This window comes from Oncorhynchus keta, chromosome 29 (assembly GCF_023373465.1).
Source record: "Oncorhynchus keta strain PuntledgeMale-10-30-2019 chromosome 29, Oket_V2, whole genome shotgun sequence".
Taxonomy (NCBI): Eukaryota; Metazoa; Chordata; class Actinopteri; order Salmoniformes; family Salmonidae; genus Oncorhynchus; species Oncorhynchus keta.
The window spans coordinates 29,036,836-29,062,628 of record NC_068449.1 but is presented as its reverse complement, the minus strand read 5'-3'; the positions used below and the strand labels follow the sequence as shown (position 1 = coordinate 29,062,628).

The 25,793-nt window shown below is 44.1% G+C and overlaps 1 protein-coding gene across 1 annotated transcript in view; it reads right to left on the bottom strand.

The window, feature by feature from the left end:
* Window positions 1–25,589, bottom strand: part of LOC118362681 (protein Daple-like) — a 75,223-nt gene extending 49,634 nt beyond the window's left edge. The window contains exons 1-3 of the mRNA XM_052485221.1: window positions 24,984–25,589; window positions 23,661–23,761; window positions 17,516–17,624 (exon numbers count right to left, since the gene is read on the bottom strand). Coding sequence (XP_052341181.1) covers window positions 17,516–17,624; window positions 23,661–23,761; window positions 24,984–25,043 — 270 coding nt within the window. The 5' untranslated portion in view covers window positions 25,044–25,589. The remainder of the gene's footprint in view (window positions 1–17,515; window positions 17,625–23,660; window positions 23,762–24,983) is intronic.
* Window positions 25,590–25,793: the final 204 nt, after the last annotated feature.

Here is a 25,793-nt window from a genome sequence, read left to right as displayed (position 1 = left end):
CTAGACCTTATTGATGGAGATATTTGCCTTGTTTTTCCAGTACTGGGTCATAATCATTAGGCACAAATAAAAAAAAAAGTGTATAATTGAAATGACAAATAGGGAGAGAGAGACTACATGGACTTATATTTTCAGGTTAACCGTTTAAAAAAGTGATGGAGATGCTATGGTAGGCCCAACTGAACACAAAGCTGGTTTATCAGCCATGTTAGTGGAAAACAGGCTGGGACACACTAACAAAAAGAGGTCTGGTTTACATTATTGATAAGTGCAGATCGATTTCAGCCTGCGGGAACAGGTGAGGTCATGTTCAGGTACTGGAGTCAAATCTCTCCTCTCCTACCCTCTCTCCATTACCCACCTAACAATGATAACTCCTTCAGTACAATAACGAAAATAGTTTTTGGCTGACCTCATCCCTTCGTGTGCGCAGGTGTGTATTGTGCAATAGGTAGACGTGTCCCTTGACAACAGCCCTCTCCTCCACTGTAAAATCTACCTTTGTTTAAACAGGGAAGTGGGGAGGAGAAAGAAAAGGACTTCATGATCATCATCTACAGCTCAGTAACATTATGGAACCATCATTGGGAGGAATGGCTTTGAAGATGTGTTGGGAGGGTCAAAGAAAGATCAACAGCCAGAAATGTTGGGTAAAAAAAAGTATACATTAAAATAAAATGAAAATCAATGCCTGGGCCCCATTTCCTGTTCCTCTGTTGCTATGCAGAACAATACAGAGCTCTGCAATCTAGGATATCCATAGGCCACGCGTTTTTGTTTGTTTTTCTGGACCTTTGGCTTGATGGTGCTTCTGCACTTGCATTGCTTGCTGTTTAGGGTTTTAGGCTGGGTTTCTGTACAGCACTTTGAGATATCAGCTGATGTAAGAAGGGCTTTATACATAAATGAGATGGTTCATTGGAGACCGATTAGCCTGTTCACATAAAGCTGATGAAGGAGCTGTAAACCAAGTGTTTCAAATTCTACATGTACGTCATTAGGAGTGAGACGAGTCAGCAAGTGAAAGCAAGCACAAGTGAAAGGTTGAGACAAAAGCAGAGAGGAGAGCTTCAGCCTCCTCTCCTCCTCCCCAACCAACCAAGATCAAGGAGACAGCAGAGGCAGGCTCGGTAGCTCCGCACCAGTGCTGGGCTCGACACAGTAACTTCAGTCAGAGAATGTTCCCCCAGGCCTCGCTCTCTCCTAATCACGAAGACTCTCCCCCTCAGCACAGACAGCCCATGAGAACAGCAGGACTACTGCATCCATTCACTTTGCCACAGTTGAAGTCGGAAGTTTACATACACCGTAGCCGAATACATTTTAACTCAGTTTCACAATTCCTGACATTAAATCCTAGTAAACATTCCCCGTCTTAGGATCATCACTATTTTAAGAATGTGAAATGTCAATAATAGTGATTTATTTCAGCTTTTTTTTTTATTTCATCACATTCCCAGTGGGTCAGAAGTTTACATACACTCAATTAGTATTTGGTAGTATTTGCCTTTACAATTGTTTAACGTGGGCCAAATGTTTAGGGTAGCTTCCCACAAGAAGTTGGGTGAATTTTGGCCCATTCCTCCTGACAGAGCTGGTGTAACTGAGTCAGGTTTGTAGGCCTCCTTGCTCACACACGATTTTTCAGTTCTGCCAGCACATTTTCTATAGGATTGAAGTCAGGGCTTTGTGATGGCCACTCCAATCCATTGACTTTGTTGTCCTTCAGCCATTTTACCACAACGTTGGTAGTATGCTTGGGGTCATTTGGGTCCATTTGGAAGAACAATTTACGAACAAGCTTTCGCTTCCTGGCAGACGTCTTGAGATGTTGCTTCAATATATCCACATCATTTTCCTACCTCATGACGCCATCTATTTTGGGAAGTACACCAGTCCCTCCTGCAGCAAAGCACCCCCACAACATGATGCTGCCACCCCCGTGCTTCACGCTTGGGATGGTGTTCTTCGGCTTGCAAGCCTCCCCATTTTTCCTCCAAATATAACGATGGTCACTATGGCCAAACAGTTCTATTTTTGTTTTAATCAGACGACATTTCTGCAAACCGTAGGCTGGCTTTTTTTTTTTTTTTTTTTTTTAATGGCGGTTTGGAGCAGTGGCTTCTTCCTTGCTGAGCGGCCTTTCAGGTTATGTCGATATAGGACTCTTTTTATTGTGGATATAGATACTTTTGTATCCGTTTCCTCCAGCATCGTCACATGGTCCTTTGTTGCTGTTCTGGGATTGATTTGCACTTTTTGCTCCAAAGTACGTTAATCTCTAGGAGACAGAACGCATCTCCTTCCTGAGCAGAATGACGGCTAAGTGGTACCATGGTGTTTATACTTACGTACTGCTGTTTGTACAGATGAACATGGTACCTTCAGGCGTTTGGAAATTGCTCCCAAGGATGAACCAGACTTGTGGAGGTCTACAATTTCTTTTTTTCTCCTGAGGTCTTGGCTGATGTCTTTTGATTTTCCCATGATGTCAAGCAAAGAGGCAGAGTTTGAAGGTAGGCCTTGAAATACATTCACAGGTACACCTTCAGTTGACATTTAGAGACATTTAGGTATAGCACTTAAAATAAATTCCCTTCCCCCATTCTATTCCAATGTACTGTATTTTAGTTGTACACCGTAAACAATGTATTGTATTGTATTTGTACACTGTAAACAATAGGAGGTATAGACAGAGCTCCATGACCAGGTTACTATAAGAGGAAGGGACCACACCCAAAACAGTTTTCCTGAGGAGAAGACGACACTAGTCTATAAACAGTGCTGCTGCTGCGTTAGGGAAGCCCTACAGTAAGTGTGCAGCTCTTGTACTATGGTGAGGCCGCACAAGCACATTATAAACTCAGCAACAAAAAAAACATCCTCTAACTGTCAACTGTATTTATTTTCAGCAAACATAACATGTGTAAATATTTGTATGAACATAAGAATCAACAGACAAACTGAACAAATTCCACAGGCATGTGACTAACAGAAATTGAATAATGTGTCCCTGAACATTAGGGGGGAGGTGAAAAGTAACAGTCAGTATCTGGCCCTAGCCCTCACCCTCCTATCCATAAGGTCCCAGACGTGCTCAATGCGATTGAGATCCGGCCTCGTCGTTGGCCATGGCAGAAAACACACACAGAACGAGCAGTATGGCTGGTGGCATTGCCATGCTGGAAGGTCATGTCAGGATGAGCCTGCAGGAAGGGTACCACATGAGGGAGGAGGTCTTCCCTGTAACGCACAGCGTTGCGATTGCCTGCAATGACAATAAGCTCAGTCCGATGATACTGTGACACACCACCCAAGACCATGACAGCCCATCTCCAAATCGATCTCGCTCCAGTGTACAGGCCTCCGTGTAACACTCGTTCCTTTGATGATAAAGGCGACTGACCATCACCCCTGGTGAGACAAAACCGCAACTCGTCAGTGAAGAGCACTTTTTGCCAGTCCTGTCTGGTCCAGCAAAGGTGGGTTTGTGAACATGTGACGTTGTTGCCGGTGATGTCTGGTGAGGATCTATCTGCCTTACATCAGGCCTACAAGCCCTCAGTCCAGCCTCTCTCAGCCTATTGCGGACAATCTGAGCACTGATGGAGGGATTGTGCGTTCGTGGGCTAACTCGGGCAGTTGTTGTTGCCATCCTGTACCTGTCCCACAGGTGATGTTCGGATGTACAGATCCTGTGCATGTATTACACGTGGTCTGCCACAGCGAGGATGATCAGCTGTCCGTCCTGTCTCGCTGTCTTAAGCATCTCACAGTACGTACATTGCAATTTACTGCCCAGGCCACATCTGCAGTCCTCATGCCTCCTTGCAGCATGCCTAAGGCACATTCACGCAGATGAGCATGGACCCTAGGCATCTTTCTTTTGGTATTTTTCCAGTCAGTTGAAAGGCCTCTTCAGTGTCCTAAGTTTTCATAACTGTGACCTTAATTGCCTACCGGCTAATCTGTTAGTGTCTTAACGACCGTTCCACAGGTGCATGTTCATTAATTGTTTATGGTTCATTGAAAAGGCATGAGAAACCGTATTTAAATACTTTACAGTGAAGAGCTGTGAAGTTTTGAATTTTTACAAATGATCTCTGATACAGGGTCCTGAAAAAGGGACGTTTATTTTAGGTGTATGCTAGCAGCTAACTGGTAATGTTGTGCACCAGAACTCTGCAATAGCCTAGGGACACAATCAACTAGCCGGAGACCCTCGAGGGTGTCACAACTAGGAACAGTCTGGCAGTGTGACAAAACACCCTGCACCCAACTGCTGCCACCTGGCACCATACCTACCTAAACAAACAGCAAAATAACTGAAGATATTACCAGGCGGCACCGGAAACAGATTAGGACCTGCCTCCGTCACAGGGTACACACTGGCTATCTTGGTTGGTTGTCACATTACAGTGAATGAAAAATGCTTCTTTTTTTTTAAAAGGTCCTTCAATATCATTCAGATGTACTTTTAAAGGATGTGTAATAGTGTATAAAAAAGGTGCAGTAATGTGTATACCATTTCCATACCAAATAAAGAATGTTATGTCAATCTTTTTTTCCATCTCAAATTTGGTTGAGTGGATGTGCAGTAAAAATCCCAGAGAGTGGATCAATAGCCATTGTTGAATATTACAGCCTGGTGAGTGAGAATTTCATAATGTACCAGCAACCTATTTAAAAAGTGCACACCCTATGCCCCCCTTGGTCTGACCACTCACCCAGGCTATGATCAATAACACAGCTAAGCACACTCTTGTGTGTGTGTGTGTGTGTGTGTGTGTGTGTGTACGCACACATGAGAGAGAAACAACTTGTCAATTAAATTCCCACAATGTACGCAGCCCATCTCCCTTGCTAATTGACCCCCTGCACCATATTCCCTGTGGGGAAGACAGCCTTCCTCACAGCACTGACTACATCTGTAAGCACTCATATCTATACATTTTAACATTGTCATTCTGTGAACGCTTCTGAAATAATACAGAACGCTTCCCTCTGCACTGATGATTGCATCAGCCGAGCTTCAGTGGCTGCAATCAGAGCTTCAGAATTCTAATCACAGGGTGGTGAATTATTTCTCACCTGGGCGTCTAGTCTACAGTTAAGTCACTAACCACAGAGTATCACATACACTTTGTAAAACCGTACAGACGGAGAGATGGGGAATAAGTGTCCGTGCAGATACAAATATACTGTACAGAAAACAGACGACAGAGTGAAGGAACAGAGCTGGTATAGAACTTATTCAACACTGGATTAAAGAAACGCTCAAACTTGACAGAGTGAGTAAATAGGGTACCTAGTCTTCCCAGACACATGACAGCAACAAACACTAGGTTGACTGGGAGGTTCGCCGCTGTTCACATTTCAAAGACTTTTCTCTGTAACAAATGAATGAGAAATCATTCATAAACATAAAAAATACTATTTTGGGCCGTCTGCCATATTTCATAGCCCAGACTGCATTAAGGCTTCTTGTCAAAAGACCTGGGACAAGGACACCCCAGTTGAAAAGAAAGACACACAAACAATAAGACTGAAGCAATGTCCGAGACCCCACACTTGATAAATCCCACTGTGTGCGTCTCTCTCTCAGAGCCAATACACCCACCTACTAACTCCTCATTCAGTGTGAATGCAACAGCAGGCTGGAAAGAGGCATTCCTGCCACCATGATAACCCTGCCCCCCACTCCTGCTCGCCTTTATTGACCGAGTACAATGACACCTCCCCTGAAGTCCCCTACCCCCTCCCCCAGTGTCCATTGAGGGGACGCAGTCTTGTGGAACCCTCCCCAGCTGTTCCATTCTCCTCTGCTGAGTGTGCTGTGAAGGTCTGAGGGCCAGAGCTGGTTGACATGATCCTGTCCCTATGAGTGGAGAGTGTAGAGGTCTGGATGTCGGTGTGATAAGTCATGGGTTGACCGGGATGGGATGACTTGATGACCAAGCCCCTATGGGCTACAAGCAGGGCTCGAGCTGATGCTAGTCTAGTGCCTTTACAGAGTACAGTACACCTGTCTCTACAGCCTAGGGCAACCTGGCTGCTGGCAACCAGTCAGTGCCTGCATCGTTGCTTCTATAGCCCAGTGGCAGCAGACCCCTGAAGCTATGAACAGAGGAAGCCAAGTCACCCATCCATAGGGTGTATGACCCTGATTTTGTTGCTCTAATGTTTGGGCCCAGTGCCACAGAGGACAGGTTGGCAGCAAATGTTGTGTTAAAGTAAAACAGATGACTATGTTTGTTAACTGTATTTTGATAGGCATGGCAGAAATGGCCCATATGGCAATTAAATGCAGACAGACATTGCCCACATGCTTTTCAGCAGAAACAGTTCGTGCATATATTATGACATCATTTAGTGACATTTTGTACTTTGGTGAGGGTTTTCTCAGCTCTTCGGGCAAACAAATGTTTTTCTTAAGGCAAGCCGAAATCAGTAGCCAAAGTTCACACCACTTCGTCGGTGATTGGTCAGCAGTAGGGATTCTTCGACTCGTTATCATGCACATTCTTTGGAGAAATACTGCATCAAACATCTTAGATGAAAAATTGCGCAACTAAGATCTCCGACAAAACATCAAAATTAATGACAGAACTCAAGTTCAGATAAATTGAGACTACTTTGAGGAAGTATGCTCCCAGATAGACTAAACTTTTTTTTCTTGCTTTGAGGACAACACAGTGCCACTGACACGGCCCGCTACCAAAACCTGCGGGCTCTCCTTCACTGCAGCCGACGTGAGTAAAACATTTAAACGTGTTAACCCTCGCAAGGCTGCAGGCCCAGACGCGTCCTCAGAGCATGCGCAGACAGCTGGCTGGTGTGTTTACGGACATATTCAATCAATCCCTATCCCAGTCTGCTGTTCCCACATGCTTCAAGAGGGCCACCATTGTTCCTGTTCCCAAGAAAGCTAAGGTAACGGAGCTAAACGACTACCGCCCCGTAGCACTCACTTCCGTCATCATGAAGTGCTTTGAGAGACTAGTCAAGGACCATATCACCTCCACCCTACCTGGCACCCTAGACCCAATCCAATTTGCTTACCACCCCACAGACGACGCAATCGCTACCACACTGCACACTGCCCTAACCTGTCTGGACAAGAGGAATACCTACGTGAGAATGCTGTTCAACTACAACACAGCACCCTCCAAACTCGTCATCAAGCTCGAGACCCTGGGTCTCGACCCCGCCCTGTGCAACTGGGTACTGGACTTCCTGACGGGCCGCCCCCAGGTGGTGAGGGTAGGTAAAAAAAACATCACCCTGCTGAGCCTCAACACTGGGGACCCACAAGGGTGCGTTCTGAGCCCTCTCCTGTACTCCCTGTTCACCCACGACTGCGTGGCCATGCACGCCTCCAACTCAATCATCAAGTTCGCGGACGACACTACAGTTGTATGCTTGATTACCAACAACACTGAGACGGCCTACAGGGAGGAGGTGAGGGCCCTCGGAGTGTGGTGTCAGGAAATTAATCTCACACTCAAGGTCAACAAAACAAAGGAGATGATTGTGGACTTCAGGAAACAGCAGAGGGAGCACCCCCCTATCCACATCGATGGGACAGTAGTGGAGAGGGTAGTAAGTTAAGTTCCTCGGCGTACACATCACGGACAAACTGAATTGGTCCACCCATAAAGACAGCGTTGTGAAGAAGGCGCAGCAGCGCCACTTCAACCTCAGGATGCTGAAGAAATTCAGCTTGTCACCAAAAACACTCAAACTTCTACAGATGCACAATCGAGAGCATCCTGTCGGGCTGTATCACCGCCTGGTACGGCAACTGCTCCGCCCACAACCGTAAGGCTCTCCAGAGGGTAGTGAGGTCTGTACAACGCATCACCGGGGGCAAACTACCTGCCCTCCAGGACATCTACACCACCCGATGTCACAGGAAGGCCATAAAGATCATCAAGGACAACAACCACCCGAGCCACTGCCTGTTGACCCCGCTATCATCCAGAAGGCGAGGTCAGTACAGGTGCATCAAAGCAGGGACAGAGAGACTGAAAAACAGCTTCTATCTCAAGGCCATCAGACTGTTAAACAGCCATCACTAACATTGAGTGGCTGCTGCCAACATACTGACTCAACTCCAGCCACTTTAATAATGGAAATTGATGTAAAAGTGTATAACTAGCCACTTTAAACAATGCCACTTAATATGTTTACTTACCCTACATTACCCATCTCATATGTATATGTATATACTGTACTCTATACCATCTACTGCATCTTGCCTATGCCGTTCTGTACCATCACTCATATATCTTTATGTACGTATTCTTTATCCCTTTACACTTGTGTGTATAAGGTAGTAGTTGTGGAATTGTTAGGTTACTCATTGGTTATTACTGCAGTGTTGGAACTAGAAGCACAAGCATTTCACTACACTCGCATTAACATCTGTTAACCATGTGTATGTGACAAATAAAATTTTATTTGAAGCACTGTACACAGCATCTCAATTTTTTTCAAGCGAAGGTCTTTCAAGGGTGTGTGTGAACACACACACGTTCGGGTTGGCTAGCCACCAGCTGAACGGAAGCATGCTGACACCTTTAGCAATCTGAAATCAATACCAAAAAACAGAAAACCCACACACACTGGCTGCCTATGGCGTGAAATAACTCAGCCAAATCAGGATGTGGACTGGATCTAGACTAGAGAGGGTTCGCCACAGTCAGACCTGGGGTTCTTCATACATGTCAGATCAGCCATAACTATCTAGATTAGAGAGGGTACATCAGGTCTCAGACCGCTCTTGGGGCCTCCTTACTGAGGCCATCACGAATAAGTCAGATTAGTGTTTTAGAGACACACTGTTGCACACGGCCCAGTGCTCTTGAGTAAGTAAACTCCGCAAAAAAAAAAAAAAAAAAAAAAAAAAAAAAAAAAATCCTCACTGTCAACTGCATTTATTTTCAGCAAACATGTGTAAATATTTGTACAGATATAGGATTCAACAACAGACAAACTGAACAAGTTCCACAGACATGTGACAAACAGAAATGGAATTGTGTCCCTGAACAAAGGGTGGTTAATTCCCAGAAACTTCTGGGGGAATGGCCCTAGCACTCACCCGCCGATCCAACAGGTCCCAGATGTGCTCAATGGGATTGCGATCGGGGCTCTTCGCTGGCCATGGCAGAGAACTGACATTCCTGTATTGCAGGAAATCACGCAGAGAACGAACAGTATGGCTGGTGGCATTGTCATGCAGGAGGGTCATGTCAGGATGAGCCATCAGAAAGGGTACCACATGAGGGATGAGGATGTCTTCCCTGTAACGCACACAGTTGTCATTGCCTGCAATGACAACAAGCGCAGTCTGATGATGCTGTGACACACCGCCCCAGACCATGACGGACCCTCCATCTCCAAATTGATCCCCCTCCAGTGTACAGGCCTCGGCGTAATGCTCATTCCTTCGACGACAAACGCAAATCATCAGTGAAGAGCACTTTTTGCCAGTCCTGTCTGGTCCAGCGACGGTGGGTTTGTGCCCATAGGCGACATTGTTGCGGGTGATATCTGGTGAGGATCTGCCTTACAACAGGCCTACAAGCCTTCAGTCCAGCCTCTCTCAGCCTGTTGCGGACAGTCTGAGCACTGATGGTGGGATTGTGCATTCCTGGGCTAACTCGGGCAGCTGTTGGGGCCGCCATCCTGTACCTGTCCCGCAGGTGATGTTCGGATGTACGGATCATGTGCCGGTGTTGTTACACGTGAATGCAAGTGACGACACAATTTCCCTTTTTAAAAGAAATTCATGTTAGCGGGCAATATTAACTAAATATGCAGGTTTAAAAATATATACTTATGTATTGATTTTAAGAAAGGCCTTGATGTTTATGGTTAGGTACACGTCGGTGCAACGACAGTGCTTTGTTCGCGAATACTGTTTGGCGAAGTAGGCTGTGACAAATGAACAGGCACCACATCGATTATATGCAACGCAGGACAAGCAAGAATCTGTTATGGGTAGACGTTCCGCAACATCCGGTGAAATTGCAGAGCGCGAAATTCAGATTCAATTATTAGAAATATTTAACTTTCATAAAAATCACAAGTGCAATACACCAAATTAAAGCTAAACTTCTTGTTAATCCAGTCAGATTTCAAAAAGGCTTTACGGCAAAAGCAAACCATGCGATTATCTGAGGATAGCACCCCACCATGCAAACACATGAAAATCCAATTTCAACCAAGCAGGTGCGACATGAGTCAGAAATAACAGATATAATTAATGCCTTACCTTTGAAGATCTTTTGTTGGCACTCCAATGTCCCAGAAATATCACAAAATTGTCCTTTTGTTTGATAAACTCCTTTTTATAGCCCCAAAGTGTCCATTTATTTGGCGTATTTGATTCAGAAAAACACTGGTTCCAACTCGCCCAACTTGACTACAAATTATCTAATAAGTTACCTGTAAACTTGGTCCAAACATTTCAAACTTTCCTAATCCATCCCTAGGTATCCTAAAACATATTTTTTTAATCGATTAAATTTAAGACTGAATATACTGTGTTCAATAGCTGATAAAAATCAACGTGGAGCGCATGACCTGGAGCGCGCACCAAACAAAAGAGTACACTTGGCTTGACACTCATTCTGAACAGCCGTATTTCTCAAAGGAGAAACATCAACCAATTTCTAAAGACTGTTCACACCTAGTGGAAGTCATAGGAACTGCAACCAGGTGCAGATTCCTATAATAAACCAATAGAAAACAGTCACTTCAAAAAAAAGAAAACCCCGAGGGCAAACATCCAGGTTTCGCATGCCACATTATTTAACTAGGCAAGTCAGTTAAGAACACACTCTTATTTTCAATGATGGCCTAGGAACAGTGGGTTAACTGCCTGTTCAGGGGCAGAACAGATTTTTGACTTGGGTCTGTCTGTAGATTGGGCAGCCCCCTATCCCAAAGAGGTTATAAACTAGTAATATCAACCATGTGTAGTTAACTAGTGACTATGTTAAGATTGATTGTTTTTATAAGATAAGTTTGATGCTAGCTAGCACCTTACCTTGGCTCCTTGCTGCACTTTCATAACAGGTAGTCAGCCTGCCACGCAGTCTCCTTGTGGAGTGCAATTTAATCGGCCATAATCGGTGTCAAAAAATGCAGATTACCCATTGTTATGAAAACTTGGAAAAAAACATTTAAAAAAATAAAAAAATACAAATCGGCCCTAATTAATCTGCCATTGCGATTAATTAGTCAACCTATACGCACTACCCTCTGTAGCGTCTTGCGGTTGGACACCAAACCAAGCGGTGATGCAGCCAGTAAAGATGCTCTCAATGGTGCAGCTGTAGAACTTTGAGGATCTGAGGGCCCATGCCAAATCTTTCCAGCCTCCTGAGGGGGGCTGCCCAATCTACAGACAGACCCAAGTCAAAAACCATCTGCTTAATGCCTTTGCAAGCTAGACTAGGCTGCATTCAAAATATGTATGCCTGTGCCATATATGGGTCTATTTGCAGGGTGATGGGAGCATCACACATACACCAAACTACACAAAGCACAGGTCCTGGATAGAAGGTACTTGAGGCATAATACAGCAAGACCTGAGAGCTGAGTCCTGACAGACAACACAGTTCTCCTGTAACACATCTGAGACTGAAGGAGTCATGTTACAGTGAGGTGGGGGTGAGATGGAGTGCCCTGACTCTCCACTATTGTGCTCTCTTCACAACTGTCTTGGTGTGTTTGGATCATTATTGGTCATTAGCGATGTGGACAACGAGGAACGTGAAGCTCTCGACCCACTCCACTACAGCACTGTTGATGTGAATGGCCCTCAGTTTCCTGTGGCCTGCATTAAGCTCATTTGTCTTGCCCACATTGAGGGAGATGTTGTCCTGGCACCACACTGCCAGGTCTAGTTGGTGATCAGGCCCAACAGCGTCGTGTCATCAGCAAAGTTGGTGTTGGAGTCGTGCGCAGCCACGCAGTTGTGGGTAAACAGGGAGTACAGGAGGGAACTAAGCACAGATCCCTGAGGGGCCTCTGTGTTGAGGGTCAGCATATACAATGGTCAGCCTTTCCTCTGCTCATAAGCCACTGAACCACAGGGCAACCATCACATACAGGTAAACGACATGCCAGCCAAAGGTCAGAATGGCCAAAACACTAGGACTGGGAATGGTGCTCCTCATCTAGGGCACAGGCATCAGAGAGAGAATGTCAAGAGTTCAACATTAAATAAGTCAGAGGGCTTGTTTTTGTTTCCCATGGCAGCGGTCTCAGGAGGGGGTTTCCTGCACTGGGGGGTGGGGAGCCACACATCTAGGCTTCAGAGGTAACAACAAAAGAGGAACATACTTGGACAGGGAGAGTGAGAGCGAGCAAGAGTGTGCTATGTAGGATACAAGTGTGCTAGGTAGGAAAAGGAATAGGACGAAAGGAGAGATGAGAGAACATAAAAGAAAGGAGAATGGGAATGCCTGTGGCTCTTGTGCTGGTCTCTAGAGCATTACAGCTGAATACCATAGCCAACAGTGAACATTGAAGAAACTGAATACCTCTGAGAAAAAATGAGAGCCAGGAGGCCAAATCAGAGTACCCCAGCTTCAGCTGCAATGCCGTGCAAGAGACTCCACACTGCCCAAACTACAGACAGACCCAAGTCAAAAACCATCTGCTTAATGCCTTTGCAAGCAAGACTAGGCTGCATTCAAAAGATATGGCACAGACATACATAGGTCCAATTGCAGGGTGATAAGAGCATCACACATACACCAAACTACACAAAGCACAGGTTCTGGATTTAAGTACTTGAGGCATAATACAGCAGGACCTGAGAGCTGACTGACAACACAGTTCTCCTGTAACACATCGGAGACTGAAGGAGTCATGTTACAGTGAGGTGGGGGTGGGGTGGAGTGCCACGACTCTCCAGACAATAGCCGGGGTGAGGATGAGGGAACCAAAAAATGTCACCCCCATGTCCCCATTGTCCACGTTTTGGTGGGGCTCTTTATGGTGCAGCGCACAGAGATTGTTATTTGGGAGCTAATCTAATTTGGGGAGAGTATATAAGGGGGGAGTCGGGGGATGCAGACACAGATGATCCCTGTGAGTGAATAGGGGCCCTGCCTGCTGTCTCTGATCTACAGTGTGTAGTTCTGTGTTTGGGGCTCAATGGGATGGATGCGAGTCATCATAATATCGTCACGTCAGTCTCCCATTCCTGGATGAAATTGGGGCACTGCCAGAACAGTCTGGGTGGCTTAAGCAAGCAAATATGAGACATGCTTTAGGTTTAGACTGAAAACCAGGCTAAGCTGGTATATGTATTAAACCAGTATTAGATTTGGCAGTTATTGTTAATCCTGGTTGGGATGCCACCAGGAGTACCCCATCCCTTGTGACACGCAGAAATAGTCTCACCACATTCGTTCTACAAACACACAAAATGGCTGGTCTCTTCACTTGTAAACTGGTGTTTTAAACGTATTATCAATCCTTAAGGTACAAAACTCAAATATTTTATAACAGCATAGGGTCCAGATGAAAGGTAAGGAAAGAAGACGTTTTGGTCCAGTTGCCAGGTTGTACTGTATAGTTGGGGGTTGGTGTGGGGGACTGTAACACTGCCTTCTAGGCCATGCTTTCTGTAAGCATGTCAGTTTTGAGCTGTGTTTAGCAAAGTGGTGAAACTGTTTTCAGTTTAACTCCATATCAAATTAATTGCCTGTGTGACGAACACACACACGATTGGTGCCTTAGATTAGTGGTTCCCAAGCTGTGGGGTGCTCCATTACTGCCCTCCTACAGCAACATCCTGCTGAGGATTGATCTAACTACAACTTCATTGCCTCAAATGGCACACTATTCCCTACATAGTGTTTCTCTCAGATGGTGGCTCACACATACAACAGGCCAGTCTGCAACGCTCACCATATCTTATCTAGCCAGGCCTTTGAGCATGTTTGTGTGATCATAACTTCTTTTCAATGGTCAATTGTGTGATCATATCACATCGTCCAGCCCTTACTGCACTAACATGCGCGCCCTGAGGGGGTAAACGGTTGGTAGGGAAGGAGGGAGACACCTACAACCAGAGAGCTGCGTGATCATTCAATGGTAGCTAAAGAGTGTTTGGTTGGTTTGCGGATTGCCATGGATTAATCTAGATCAAACGTCAGGGCCAAAATTGAATCATGGTAAAGTACAAACCGATCTGTGCAATGGTTGATGGGAACCTGAGGTTAAATGTCAACGACATTGATCGATCTACATTAATATAAAATGGTAATCCGCATACTGCATAGCAAATCAACCAAACTATAATAAACGCATCAGAAGACAACCAAACAACACTACTGGCCTGGGGGCAGGAACAGAACACAACCATCCATCCATCCAGCTTGACAAAGTGAGTTTACTCTTTAGCTAACTGCTTTCACACAGAGTTAAGGACAGAACACAACTGGGACTAATACGATCAGTCGTCTGAAACAAATGGAGAGTAGATTCATTACGAGCACACACACACAGACAGTGATATCTGTGTTAAAACAAGAACTGCCTGATTGACGGGAAATTAGACATTAGCGGTCAGAGGGCCGAGGGGTTAGTGAACCAGGACAGGACTGGAGTGACTTAGTTAGAAAACAAAACACCAGACGAGGCTAATCTAAAGTGAGAGGCCTAATGCATTACCAAAGCTAACTGTTTCTGTAAGCACGGGCCGGAAATCGTGAAACAGGCCTTCAGGGAGCAGGCGCCTGGAGGGGCTTTATAGTATGAAACACCACCAGCCACCTCCCCTCCCCCACTATACATATGTAGGCTACAGGGGAGGCAGATGACCACAGGGCAGGCCAGGCAAAGACAACACATCTGTTCTTGATCAGGAGGAAAGGGAGAGAGAGGAGGGGTGAAGAGTGAAACTCCCCACCCGCCTCCCTCTTTCTCCCATCTCTGTCGACTCCCACAGCAGGGTTGGAGCAGGACCTGGGAAGACATCTCTCTACCCCTCCACTGGACATCGTTTATTAGATCAGATAGAAACCTCTAGAAAGCAGGGGAGAGAGATATGAACCCTATTCCATCAAGCCCTATAGTGTTGACTCAACCACGTGGATTTGGCTCTAAACATTCAATACAAAGCAAAAAAGTTAACTGAAAATGGCAAAACTACACAGGAAACCTTTGAGTTGCCATGTGGCTTGGTGAGTCTACTCACATTGAAGACCAGTCCCAGGTCTGAACAGACACAGATCTGTTAATCATTAGCCTAGTGTGTGTGTGTGTGTGTGTGTGTGTGTAAAAATTTAAACACGAAGCAGACCAAACTCTTTGGTTATTTACAAACCTGCTGTATGTCAAACAGTGCATGATTTCGCTTGGGAAATAAATAAGACTCTGGATGGAAACATGTTTGTTTCCAACATTAAGGTCGTTTTTCCTAAAGAAGTTAAATCTGCGTCGTGTTTTGTTTCCTTGCCACGGTACTAATGAATAATGCGATACTGGCATCGTCTCCTGGCCCTGTGTGTATCCAAGGCTCAGACCTAGCCTATCTACCTAATGAAAGGGGCCTCCCTGCCAGTGCCATGGATGTGTGCACTTCACGAGGGCTAGAATTTCTTCAGTCACACAACACACACACTAATTAAAAACACTGCATCAGAGGCATCATCTACATTTCCCCATTGCTTTATCAACTATAACCAACCACTAAGCTAACAAAATCTACTTTCAAACAGAAGAATTAGAGAATGAGGCTCTTTTCAAATCAACTTAGTTTAAAATACTTGCAAAGTTCAAACACCTTGAACGCCACCTCAAATGTGTTGCATCATTTGCTTTTTACACAAATCGAGAACAAAAGAAAGTATAGCCAAGAGCAGGTTGGATTTTTCAACTATGACAGCGTTTTGTATAAGCTACCCTGTAACATTGAGTATGGAAACAAACTGTCTTGCATAACACAGTGCAGCTATGTGTGAGGAGAATGTAGACATTTTGTTAATCTTGCTACCTAGCTCTGTATAATATGAATGACACCGATACAGTTACTGTACTTTTATATTCGTATCAGAGATGTAAACGTACATTTTTGCCATGCTGAAGTTAGGCCTACTTGATGTTAGCTAACTTTAGCTAGCTAGCAGCTGTGCCATTGGCTATTTGCCTTGCAGCTAAATTAAATATGCATGGATGAGAAAATAATCCATTGAAATGTTAGCACGTGCTTGTGAATTGTTGCATTATTGAAGAGTGTAATATGGTTTTGTCCCATTAATCAAGAGTTGAATACGGTAGATGCATGAAAGGTTGCTTGCATAACGTTAGCTAGTTTAATAGTTTGCATGCTTAGCTAGCCTACTGGCTAGTGGCTATTGTGACATTTACGGTACATTTTAACAGCGAAGCAAGACAGTCTCTCAGCTCGTGACATTCCCATTGCTAATGTGAATTGAACGCTCTTCAAAATGGGAAAAGCTTCTTACATTCAGAGTGTGAAAGTAAAACTGAAAGAGGGAGACTAGGCTAACTTCCATACAGTATTTGGGGTGATAACACTGCTTAGTTCGGTGTGATCAACTGAAGCGGGCGACACCATAAACATACAAAGCGGGCACAGATTTGAAACTTTGGACCTGGCGGGGTAGCCAGTGGCAGGGTCGGGAAGTGTTTGAATGGAGTGTGTGTCTGTGTGTGTGTTACAGCCAAGGGCGGTATTTGAATGGAGTGTGTGACGTCTGTAGTTGGGAAACCGAGGAAACAGAGAAGGAATGTGTTGAGAGAGGTCAGCCAGAACAGTTGGGTCGCTCTCCACTGTCTCACCGTGTGTGTAGTGGATTTCACCAACTCAATTACAGTGGAATAACAAGGTCGGCATAGTTTCTCCTAAAGCTTTCCACGTGAGGACTAGCGATCATGATTCATAATGAAAGACTACTAGCCCGCTCCATTTAAAAATAGTGTTTTTTTGTGGGGAAGCATTCATTTGCCCAGATTACTATAATTACAGGTTGTGAGATGAAACCTACAGCAACCTAGAAAATATAAGACTACTGTTGGTTTCTGATATAGGCCAATTGTCATTCATGACTGACCTACCTCTACCAAAAATATCGTGACAGAATTATCACCACAACATTTCTCATTAAAACAGAGGACATCATGTATTAGTAATTGTTTTATAATCAAGATGTCAGTGTAAGGACAGCAGACAAAACAATGAGACATTACTCCAGGGATAACCACCACACCCAAGCAGCCAGGTCTAATCCCCAGGATGCTCTGGATGCTCACACACACCAGCTGCTGTCTGATCACCAAGATCAGAGACTACACACATCTCCTGGCTCTACACGTGAAGGGGGTGTAAATGAGTATGAGGTGTGCATTAGTAAGTAGCTATAATTTGATATGGTGAGCAGCATTAAAAGTGGTTAGTAAATTTTAAATATAAAAAGTACGTGAGGTGAGTGAGCAGGAAGTGGATAGACAGAACTGAGCTCACCTGGTAGTAGTTCTTGATGTGCCTGATCACAATGTTGAGGTTCTGGATTCGTAGGTTCACATCATTGTTCACATTCTTATTCACTCTCTGATTTGTGGGGCTGGGGTCTCTGGATAACAAAAGACATAACATGAAAATATATTTTTGTAGTAAAGTACTAAACTACAAAAAAAAATTAAGAAACAGCAGCCTTTTCCTTTACTGAGTATTATATTGACTATATTTTCTTTGAACAGCTGCTTAAGGTGTCAGCATGCTTCAGTTCGGCTGGCACCTAGCCAATCTCTGCTAGCCGGACCGAAGGAGCGCGCTTGTATACTCCCTTACAAGACCGTCGCTTGAAAAATGAGGGAAAAAAAGGAGCAATAGTACCGTTTGTCCATTTTGAGACTTTGTAGCCTATTCCTCAAAAGTCATAATTCATCTAATAATTCATCGAATACAGCCGGAAAAAAAAAACTCAACGAAGTCCAAAACACCACAAAATGATAACATAATATATGCATGAACTCTAAGGAACTGTTTCAGTTGGGAAGCGTTTAGTCTGGCATGCAAGACATACAACTATAATGTACATAATCCTGTAAATTCCTATTTTAGGCTAAATTGGTATGTACTGTACACCAACTCTAGTGAAAGAGTTGCTTTTACCAAATATCCACACACAAAAAAAGGAAAACAGATTACTGTTGGGGATTAGCCTAAACGTTAGAGGGGAACGGCATATAGAATATGGTGCTTATTCAGAACACACAGACGCAATGTCCTTCTTTCCTCCAAACAAGTAGGCCAAGAACACCCAATTGTTTGGTTGACAGATGTATTATGGATGCGAATGGCTTTCAGGAACAGCATTGTCCCCCTACACAAGCTGGAAGCGCACACACACACACACACAGGTCTCCACAGGAGAGGGTTCAAGCTACAAAGCCAACCAGAAATGTGAAAACACGCTTGAAATACATAGAGCTGATCAACAGGATGCCATTTAAATATGCTGGTCACAGAACTGCTGTACTTGTTAGGTAAACAGTCAGTGGACATTGACTAGTAATAGTCTGACTAGAGTCCAGAGTGTTAGCATTGAGACCGGGTTGTCGTCTGAAATGACACCCCATTTGCCTTCTGAAAGTATCCATACTCTGACTTAGTCCACATTTTCTTGTGTTACAGCCAGAATTCAAAAATAGACCTTGGCTGTTTTGAGGACCTGGTCTGGATAAGTGTTGTTTGTGCTAACCTCATTTACATATGTTTTGTGGGCACACCATGCAAATGCTGCCAAGCTTGGGCCAGTATTTCAGTAAGTCTGTGAAAAGGGCTTTAGTTTGGAAACAAGGAATAGTTTGTTTTTTTTATTCAAGTAAACTTGTGTACTAGCTGCCTTTAGTTTCTAAATGTACAGCTTTCTGACATGGCAATTCCCAGTTCTCACTGGCTGGCTGATAAAGCAGAGTGCATCCAAAAAGCCTTTCAGAGTAGGAGGGCTGATCTAGGTTCAACTAGGTACATTATCTAGGTACATTATTACAGTGCATTCAGAATGTATTCAGACCCCTTGACTATCACATTGTTACATTACAGCCTTATTCTAAAATGTTAAAATATATATTTTATATATATTTTATTCCCCCTCAATCTAGACACAATACTCCAGTATTCAGACCCTTCACTCAGTACTTTGTTGAAGCACCTTTGGCAGAGATTACAGCATTGAGTCTTCTTGAGTATGACACTACAAGTTTGGCACACCTGTATTTGGGGCATTTCTCCCATTCTTCTATGTAGATCCTCTCAAGCTCTGTCAGGTTGGATGGGGAGAGTCGCTGCACATCTAATGTCAGATCTCTACAGAAATGTTTGATCGGGTTCAAGTCCAAGCTCTGGCTGGACCACTCCTGAACGCTATGGACCAGGTTTTCATCAAGTACCTATCTCTGTACTTTGCTCCGTTCATCTTTCCTTTGATCCGGACTAGTCTCCCAGTCCCTCCCGCTGAAAAACATCCCCACAGCATGATGATGCCACCACCATGCTTCAACTTAGGGATGATTGGTGGAGTGCTGCAGAGATGGTTGCCATTCTAGAAGTTTCTCCCATCTCTAGAGGAACTCTGGAGCTCTGTCAGAGTGATCATCGGGTTGTTGGCCACCTCCCTGACCAAGGCTCTTCTCCCCCAATTGCTCATTTTGGCCGGGCAGCCAGCTCTAGGAAGAGTCTTGATGGTTCCAAACATCTTCCATTTAAGAATGATGAAGGCCACTGTGTTCTTGGGGACCTTCAAATGGTGCAGACATTTTTTTGGTATTTTTTTGTTTTTGTAATAATGACAATTACAACAATACTGAATGAAAACGTATTTTAACTTAATATAATACATCAATAAAATCAATTTAGCCTCAAATAAATAATGAAATTTTCAATTTTGTTTAAATAATGCAAAAACAAAGTGTTGGAGAAGTAAAAGTGCAATATGTGCCATGTAAGAAACCTAACGTTTAAGTTCCTTGCTCAGAACATGAGTACATATGAAAGCTGGTGGTTCCTTTTAACATGAATCTTCAATATTCCCAGGTAAGAAGTTTTAGGTTGTAGTTATTATAGGACTATTTCTCTCTATACCATTTGTATTTCATTAACCTTTGACTATTGGATGTTCTTATAGGCACTTTAGTATTGCCAGTGTAACAGTATAGCTTCCGTCCCTCTCCTCGCTCCTACCTGGGTCTCAATATTACTGTTACATTGCATAACCTTCAATGTTATGTCATAATTACTTAAAATTCTGGCAAATTAGGCAGCCCAAACTGTTGCATATACACTGACTCTGCGTGCAATGAACGCAAGAGAAGTGACAATGTCACATGGTTAATATTGCCTGATAGCTAAAATAAATCCAGGTTAAATATGCAAGTTTAAAAATATATACACTACTGTGTATTGATTTTAAGAAAGGCATTGATGTTTGTGGTTAGGTACACATTGGAGCAACGATACGCACCGCATTGATTATATGCAACGCAGGACACGCTAGATAAACTAGTAATATCATCAACCATGTGTAGTTAACTAGTGATTATGATTGAATGTTTTTTATAAGATAAGTTTAATGCTAACATTCAGGTAAAACAGGAAGTCTCCAGACTGGAGTGTAATGTAACCAGGTGGTTAAAGCGTTGGACAAGTTAACAGTAAGGTTGCAAGATTGAATCCCCCCCGAGCGGACAAGGTAAAAATATGTTGTTCTGGCCCTGAACGAGGCAGTTAACCCACCATTCCTAGGCCATCATTGAAAATAAGAAAGTGTTAACTGACTTGCCTAGTTAAATAAAGGATAAATAAAAAGGTGTGAAAATATTTTTTTTTCTTCTTTTTTTAAAATAAAATAAATAGGCCAAATCGGTGACCAAAAATTCAGAAATCGGCCCTAATTAATCATCCATTCCTATTAAAAATTGGTCGACCTCTAGCTGTAACGTAACCAAATGTGGAAAAAGTCAAGGAGTTTGAGTACTTTCCAAATGTACTGTATCTAAAAAGGTCAAGCCTGATCCTATATCAGTACTACTAGAATACATGCCTAAAGCAGGCCCAGGCTTGAGTATTAGAGAAACATTTCCATGAAAATAATAAAGGGTATCTAGAACAGCAGAAGGGGGGTCTCTAACCACAGTGTGTACCCTCAAAGAGAGAGACACACAGAGAGAGAGACACAGAGAGAGAGAGAGAGAAAGACTTCTGCTGCTGGCACTAATGGCCTGGAGGATTTCAGCCATCCACTCATCTGTGGTAGAGGTTTAACATAAACAGCTCAGACACCTGTGCGTGCGCATGTGCCAGAAGGTGCCAGAAGTCGACCTAGGCTATATGATTGTAACCAAAAAGCTCCAAATACTCCAGTGTATTTTCTCAACAAGAAAAATACAAAGTTAATAACGTTTAAACTATGCCATATGAAAGAAGGCCAAAACAATGACACCAGTCTACATGTATGCCATGTCATGTATGCCATGACCAAAAGTATGTGGACAACTGCTCGAACATTTCATTCCAAAAATCATGGAGATTAACATGGAGTTGGTCCCACCTTTGCAGCTATAACAGCCTCCACTCTTCTGGGAAAGCTTTCCATTGGATGTCGGAAACAAACCATTTCTGTATGGACCTTGCGTTGTGCACGGGGGCGTTGTCATGCAGAAACAGGAAAGGCCATTCCCCAAACTGTTGCCACAAAGTTGGAAGCACAGAATCGTCTAGAATGCCATTGCATGCTGTAGCGTTAAGATTTCCCTTCAATGGAACTAAGGGGCCTGGTCCGTACCATGAAAACCAGCCCCAGACCATTATTCCTCCTCTCCCTAACTTTACATTTGGCACTAAGCAGTCGGGCAGGTAGCGTGCTCCTGGCATTCACCAAACCCAGATTCTGCCGTCGTACTGCCAGATGGTAAAGTGGGATTCATCATTCCAGAGAACATGTTTCCACTGCTCCAGAGTCCAATGGCGGCGAGCTTTACACCTCTCCAGCCGACGCTTGACATTGCGCATGGTGATCTTAGGCTTGTGTGCGGCTGCTCAGTCATGGAAAACCATTTCATGAAGCTCCCGACGAACAGTTCTTGTGCTGACGTTGCAACCGAGGACAGAAGATTCTGTACACGCTTCAGCACACGGCAGTCCAGTTCTGTGAGCTTGTGTGACCTACCACTTCCGTTGTTGCTCCTTTCCACTTCATAATAACAGCACTTGACCCGGGGAAGCTCTAGCAGGGCAGAAATTTGACAAACTGACTTATTGGAAACGCCACATTTTATGACGGTGAGACATTGAAAAGTACCTGAGCTCTTCAGTAAGGCCATTCCAATGCCAATGTGTGTCTGTTGAGATTGCATGGCTGTGTGCTCTATTTTATACACCTGTCAGCAACGGGTGTGGCAGAAATAGCCAAATCCACTAATGTGAAGTGGTGTCTACATACTTTATTATATATTGCGTATGATAATTACTAGACATACCAGTGATGTCACATGGACTTATTTACATGGCTAAATCCTGCATAGCAGAGTTACACCCCTCATTGTCCTGGTGGGGGTTGTTTTCTGTCCCCTTGTCGTGTGCATAATAATATTGTCTTTGTTTGAGGAGGAGCATACAGCATTTAAAGCCCCTCATTAAGACAGATAGGCCAGGGGAAGCAGGAGCAGCTAGTCAGGGGGAAGTAGGTTAAAATACAGGACTTAGGAGGGGGTTGGGAGAGGGAGGGGGCAGGAGGAGGGAGCGGGAGGGGACTGTATGGTTAGCACAGCTGGGGGCAACACAAAGGGACAGACGCTAGGCACAGTTAGAGAGTGAGGGAGAGAAGAGTGTAATTGAAGGAGTGCAAGAGATGAGAGAGAAAACTGGTAGCTGATTTCAGAAACAAGTCACAGCATTACAGGGAGTTTCTTAAAAGAAGTCACTGACTGCGACTGCATTGCCTGCCATTCAGGGCACATGACTTTCCTTTGAAGTGACAGAGCACAGGAAATGGTTCAGAAACTTGAGACGGTTTAGAGAAAGACCTAGCCTGAGCCACGTCAGATTTCTGAGCACTAGTTTTGTGAGACGAGCAGCCCTTTCTGTGTCAGAGCAAACTATCACAATCATTATGGAAAAAATAATATATACACTTCTTTAATATTTTCACATACATAACTTTCAGCAGTGAGATAATGGCTGTGTTCACTGTTTTCAGTAGATAGACTGAATTGCATCTCTGAGCTCAAGAGCTCTGAGAGGCCTCCCAGTACTAACCAAACAGACAGCCACATTGTGCAGATATAATCGCAGCCTTAGGATCACATTGACTCATGAAAGGCAGGCAAGAGCGCGAGAAAAAGCGAGTGAGAGGGAAGGAGCAAGAGAGACTTTCTGTGTCAGATCACATTGACTCATGAGGGCCAGAAAATGAGCTGAAAGAGTGAGTGAGAGTCCAATCAGTGAGCCATGAAGGCATGGGGAGGATGTCTAAACACAGTTGGATACCAGTAGGGGAAACCATGCCAGGATGTGGTTACGAAAGGAGATAGATTGAGGCCACAAAACAGCTGCCAGATTAACATGCACGCACACACACACACACACACACACATGTATGTCCACTCACATGTGTGTCATGATCTTGTGCAGGAAGACACCATCCACCAGATCCATGAACATGGAGAGTTTGTCCTCTGAGCCAGAGCCCAGGGGTCCAAAGGTCTTCACCTGAAGAGAGAGGGGGAGAGGGAGAAAAGGGAGGAGAAATGGGCAGAGAAGATTGGATTACTCTAAAGTGCTCAGCTCACCTATGAAGAGATTGGCCACACCTGGGTGTTAGTGCTTTCGGTTTCCAAGAATACACAGACGTTTCCTGCTCTGACAGATGTCAATGCAAGTTTTACACTCTCAATTAATACTGTCTATGACTTTGTGAGCATGTCAAGATATTTAGGCTCTAGATCGAGGAACCAGGAGGTCCTCCTAGAGGTGAGTCAGGGCGAGCAGAGAGGACGAATCCCAGTGACCGAAACAAAGGCCGGAGGGTAGAGAGTTGTTAGAGCGGAACAAGCAGCCAGCAGCTGAGGTCCAGCCGACTGGCCAAACAGGACATCAGGGCAGGATGAGGGGATCAGCCCCCCCACCATAGCCTGGTGCCATACTGTATGTGCTTAAGGCATAGCCTGGTACCATGGTGTGTAAGTGTATCCATAGACTGGTGACACACTGTGCAATGTTGTAGCCATTGCCTCATGCCATACTGTATGTGCTTTAGTCATAGGCCTTCATACAGTGTCACCAGTCTATGTGCTGTAGCCAACTTCTACCATTGTCATGCCATATATCCATGTAGCCTTGCATTGCATTCATGGTATGGCAATACACATACAGAGAGTTGTCAAAAGTTATACCATCGGGCTAGTCTTCTGAAACCCTGTGGCATAGCTTACATCTTATGTGATGATAAAAATGGAGCCAAAGTACAATGACCTAGGCATGGCTCTGTGATAGACCAATATTGACACTCATGGACTAGATACAACATTCAGGCTAGAGGTTGTGTTAACAGCTGGCATGGCTCTTGCTCAGTTTCATGAAAGGTCCGTTCCAAGTTTTAGGGAATAATAGTAGGTCATGCCAATCAAACCCAGACCATAGGAATAAAACACAATAAAATATGTTGGCTTGTTGGGAAAATGTCAGACATCCTGGCTTTACAGCAAAGATTAACAACAAACAGTAAATAAATCATGTAAACGAACAGGTCTACCAGTCTGCTACTGTATGTTTGAAAGAAGAAAAAAAAACGTTATTTTTTTTTTTAAATGTCATTAGGAGTAGGAGATGGACAAGGATATTTAAAAAAATGAAAGTGGCCAAGAGCAGGTTAGCAGGACAACGAGTTACATTATTATCCGCCATGGCACTTGCTGAGTGCACATTCACTTACCCACACCACCAGCGGCGTATCCATGAAGTTTCCCATCAACTCTGACACTGTAATATCCATGTTCAGAAACTTCAGATATTCCACCCAGTTCTTAAATCCGAAAATAGTGTTCACCGCCCGATTGCTCGCGGCCACTCATTCCTCAGCTCGAGGGACCTTACATGCCTGGTCGAGACAGAACAATGCCGTGAGGCATCGAACATAAAACCGCACGTTGTTGGGGATCTAGCGAAAACAAATCTTCACGTCGATATAGATTCCGAAGACGCAAAAAAAAAGTGCCTTTTATATTTGACAAAATTTAAATCCAGTGCAGGTCACAGGGATTCAATTTTTGAGGGGTAATTATTATAGCGTTCAGACTGCAGTTTTAGACTAAATTAATCTAAAACTTCCATAAGAGCAGAACAAAGTAAACGCGTTCACATGTTCAAGCTACATTGCCCATGTAAACTGACTGGAAGAACATCGAAAAAGAAGAGTAATCAAAAAAGAAACATTGTTGCCGCGGCCATGAAGAGAAAAGTTACAGATGCTTCCGGCGACGACAAGTTCTGTACACCTCCATGGCCTGCCTCTGCCGCACATTATTTATTTCACACACAGCATCATACAACCTGTAACCGCTTCAATAGCGCTCTTGAGTGACAGCGTGGATAGCCTATCAAATCTGGTATCAGACCTCAAACTTAACAAAGAACAGCCAATGCACGACCCCAGAAAACTGAGTTTAAATCAAGATTACGTAATTAGAGAAAAAAATATGAAATACAAATTACATATTTTAAATTACACACCATCCACTGTCTA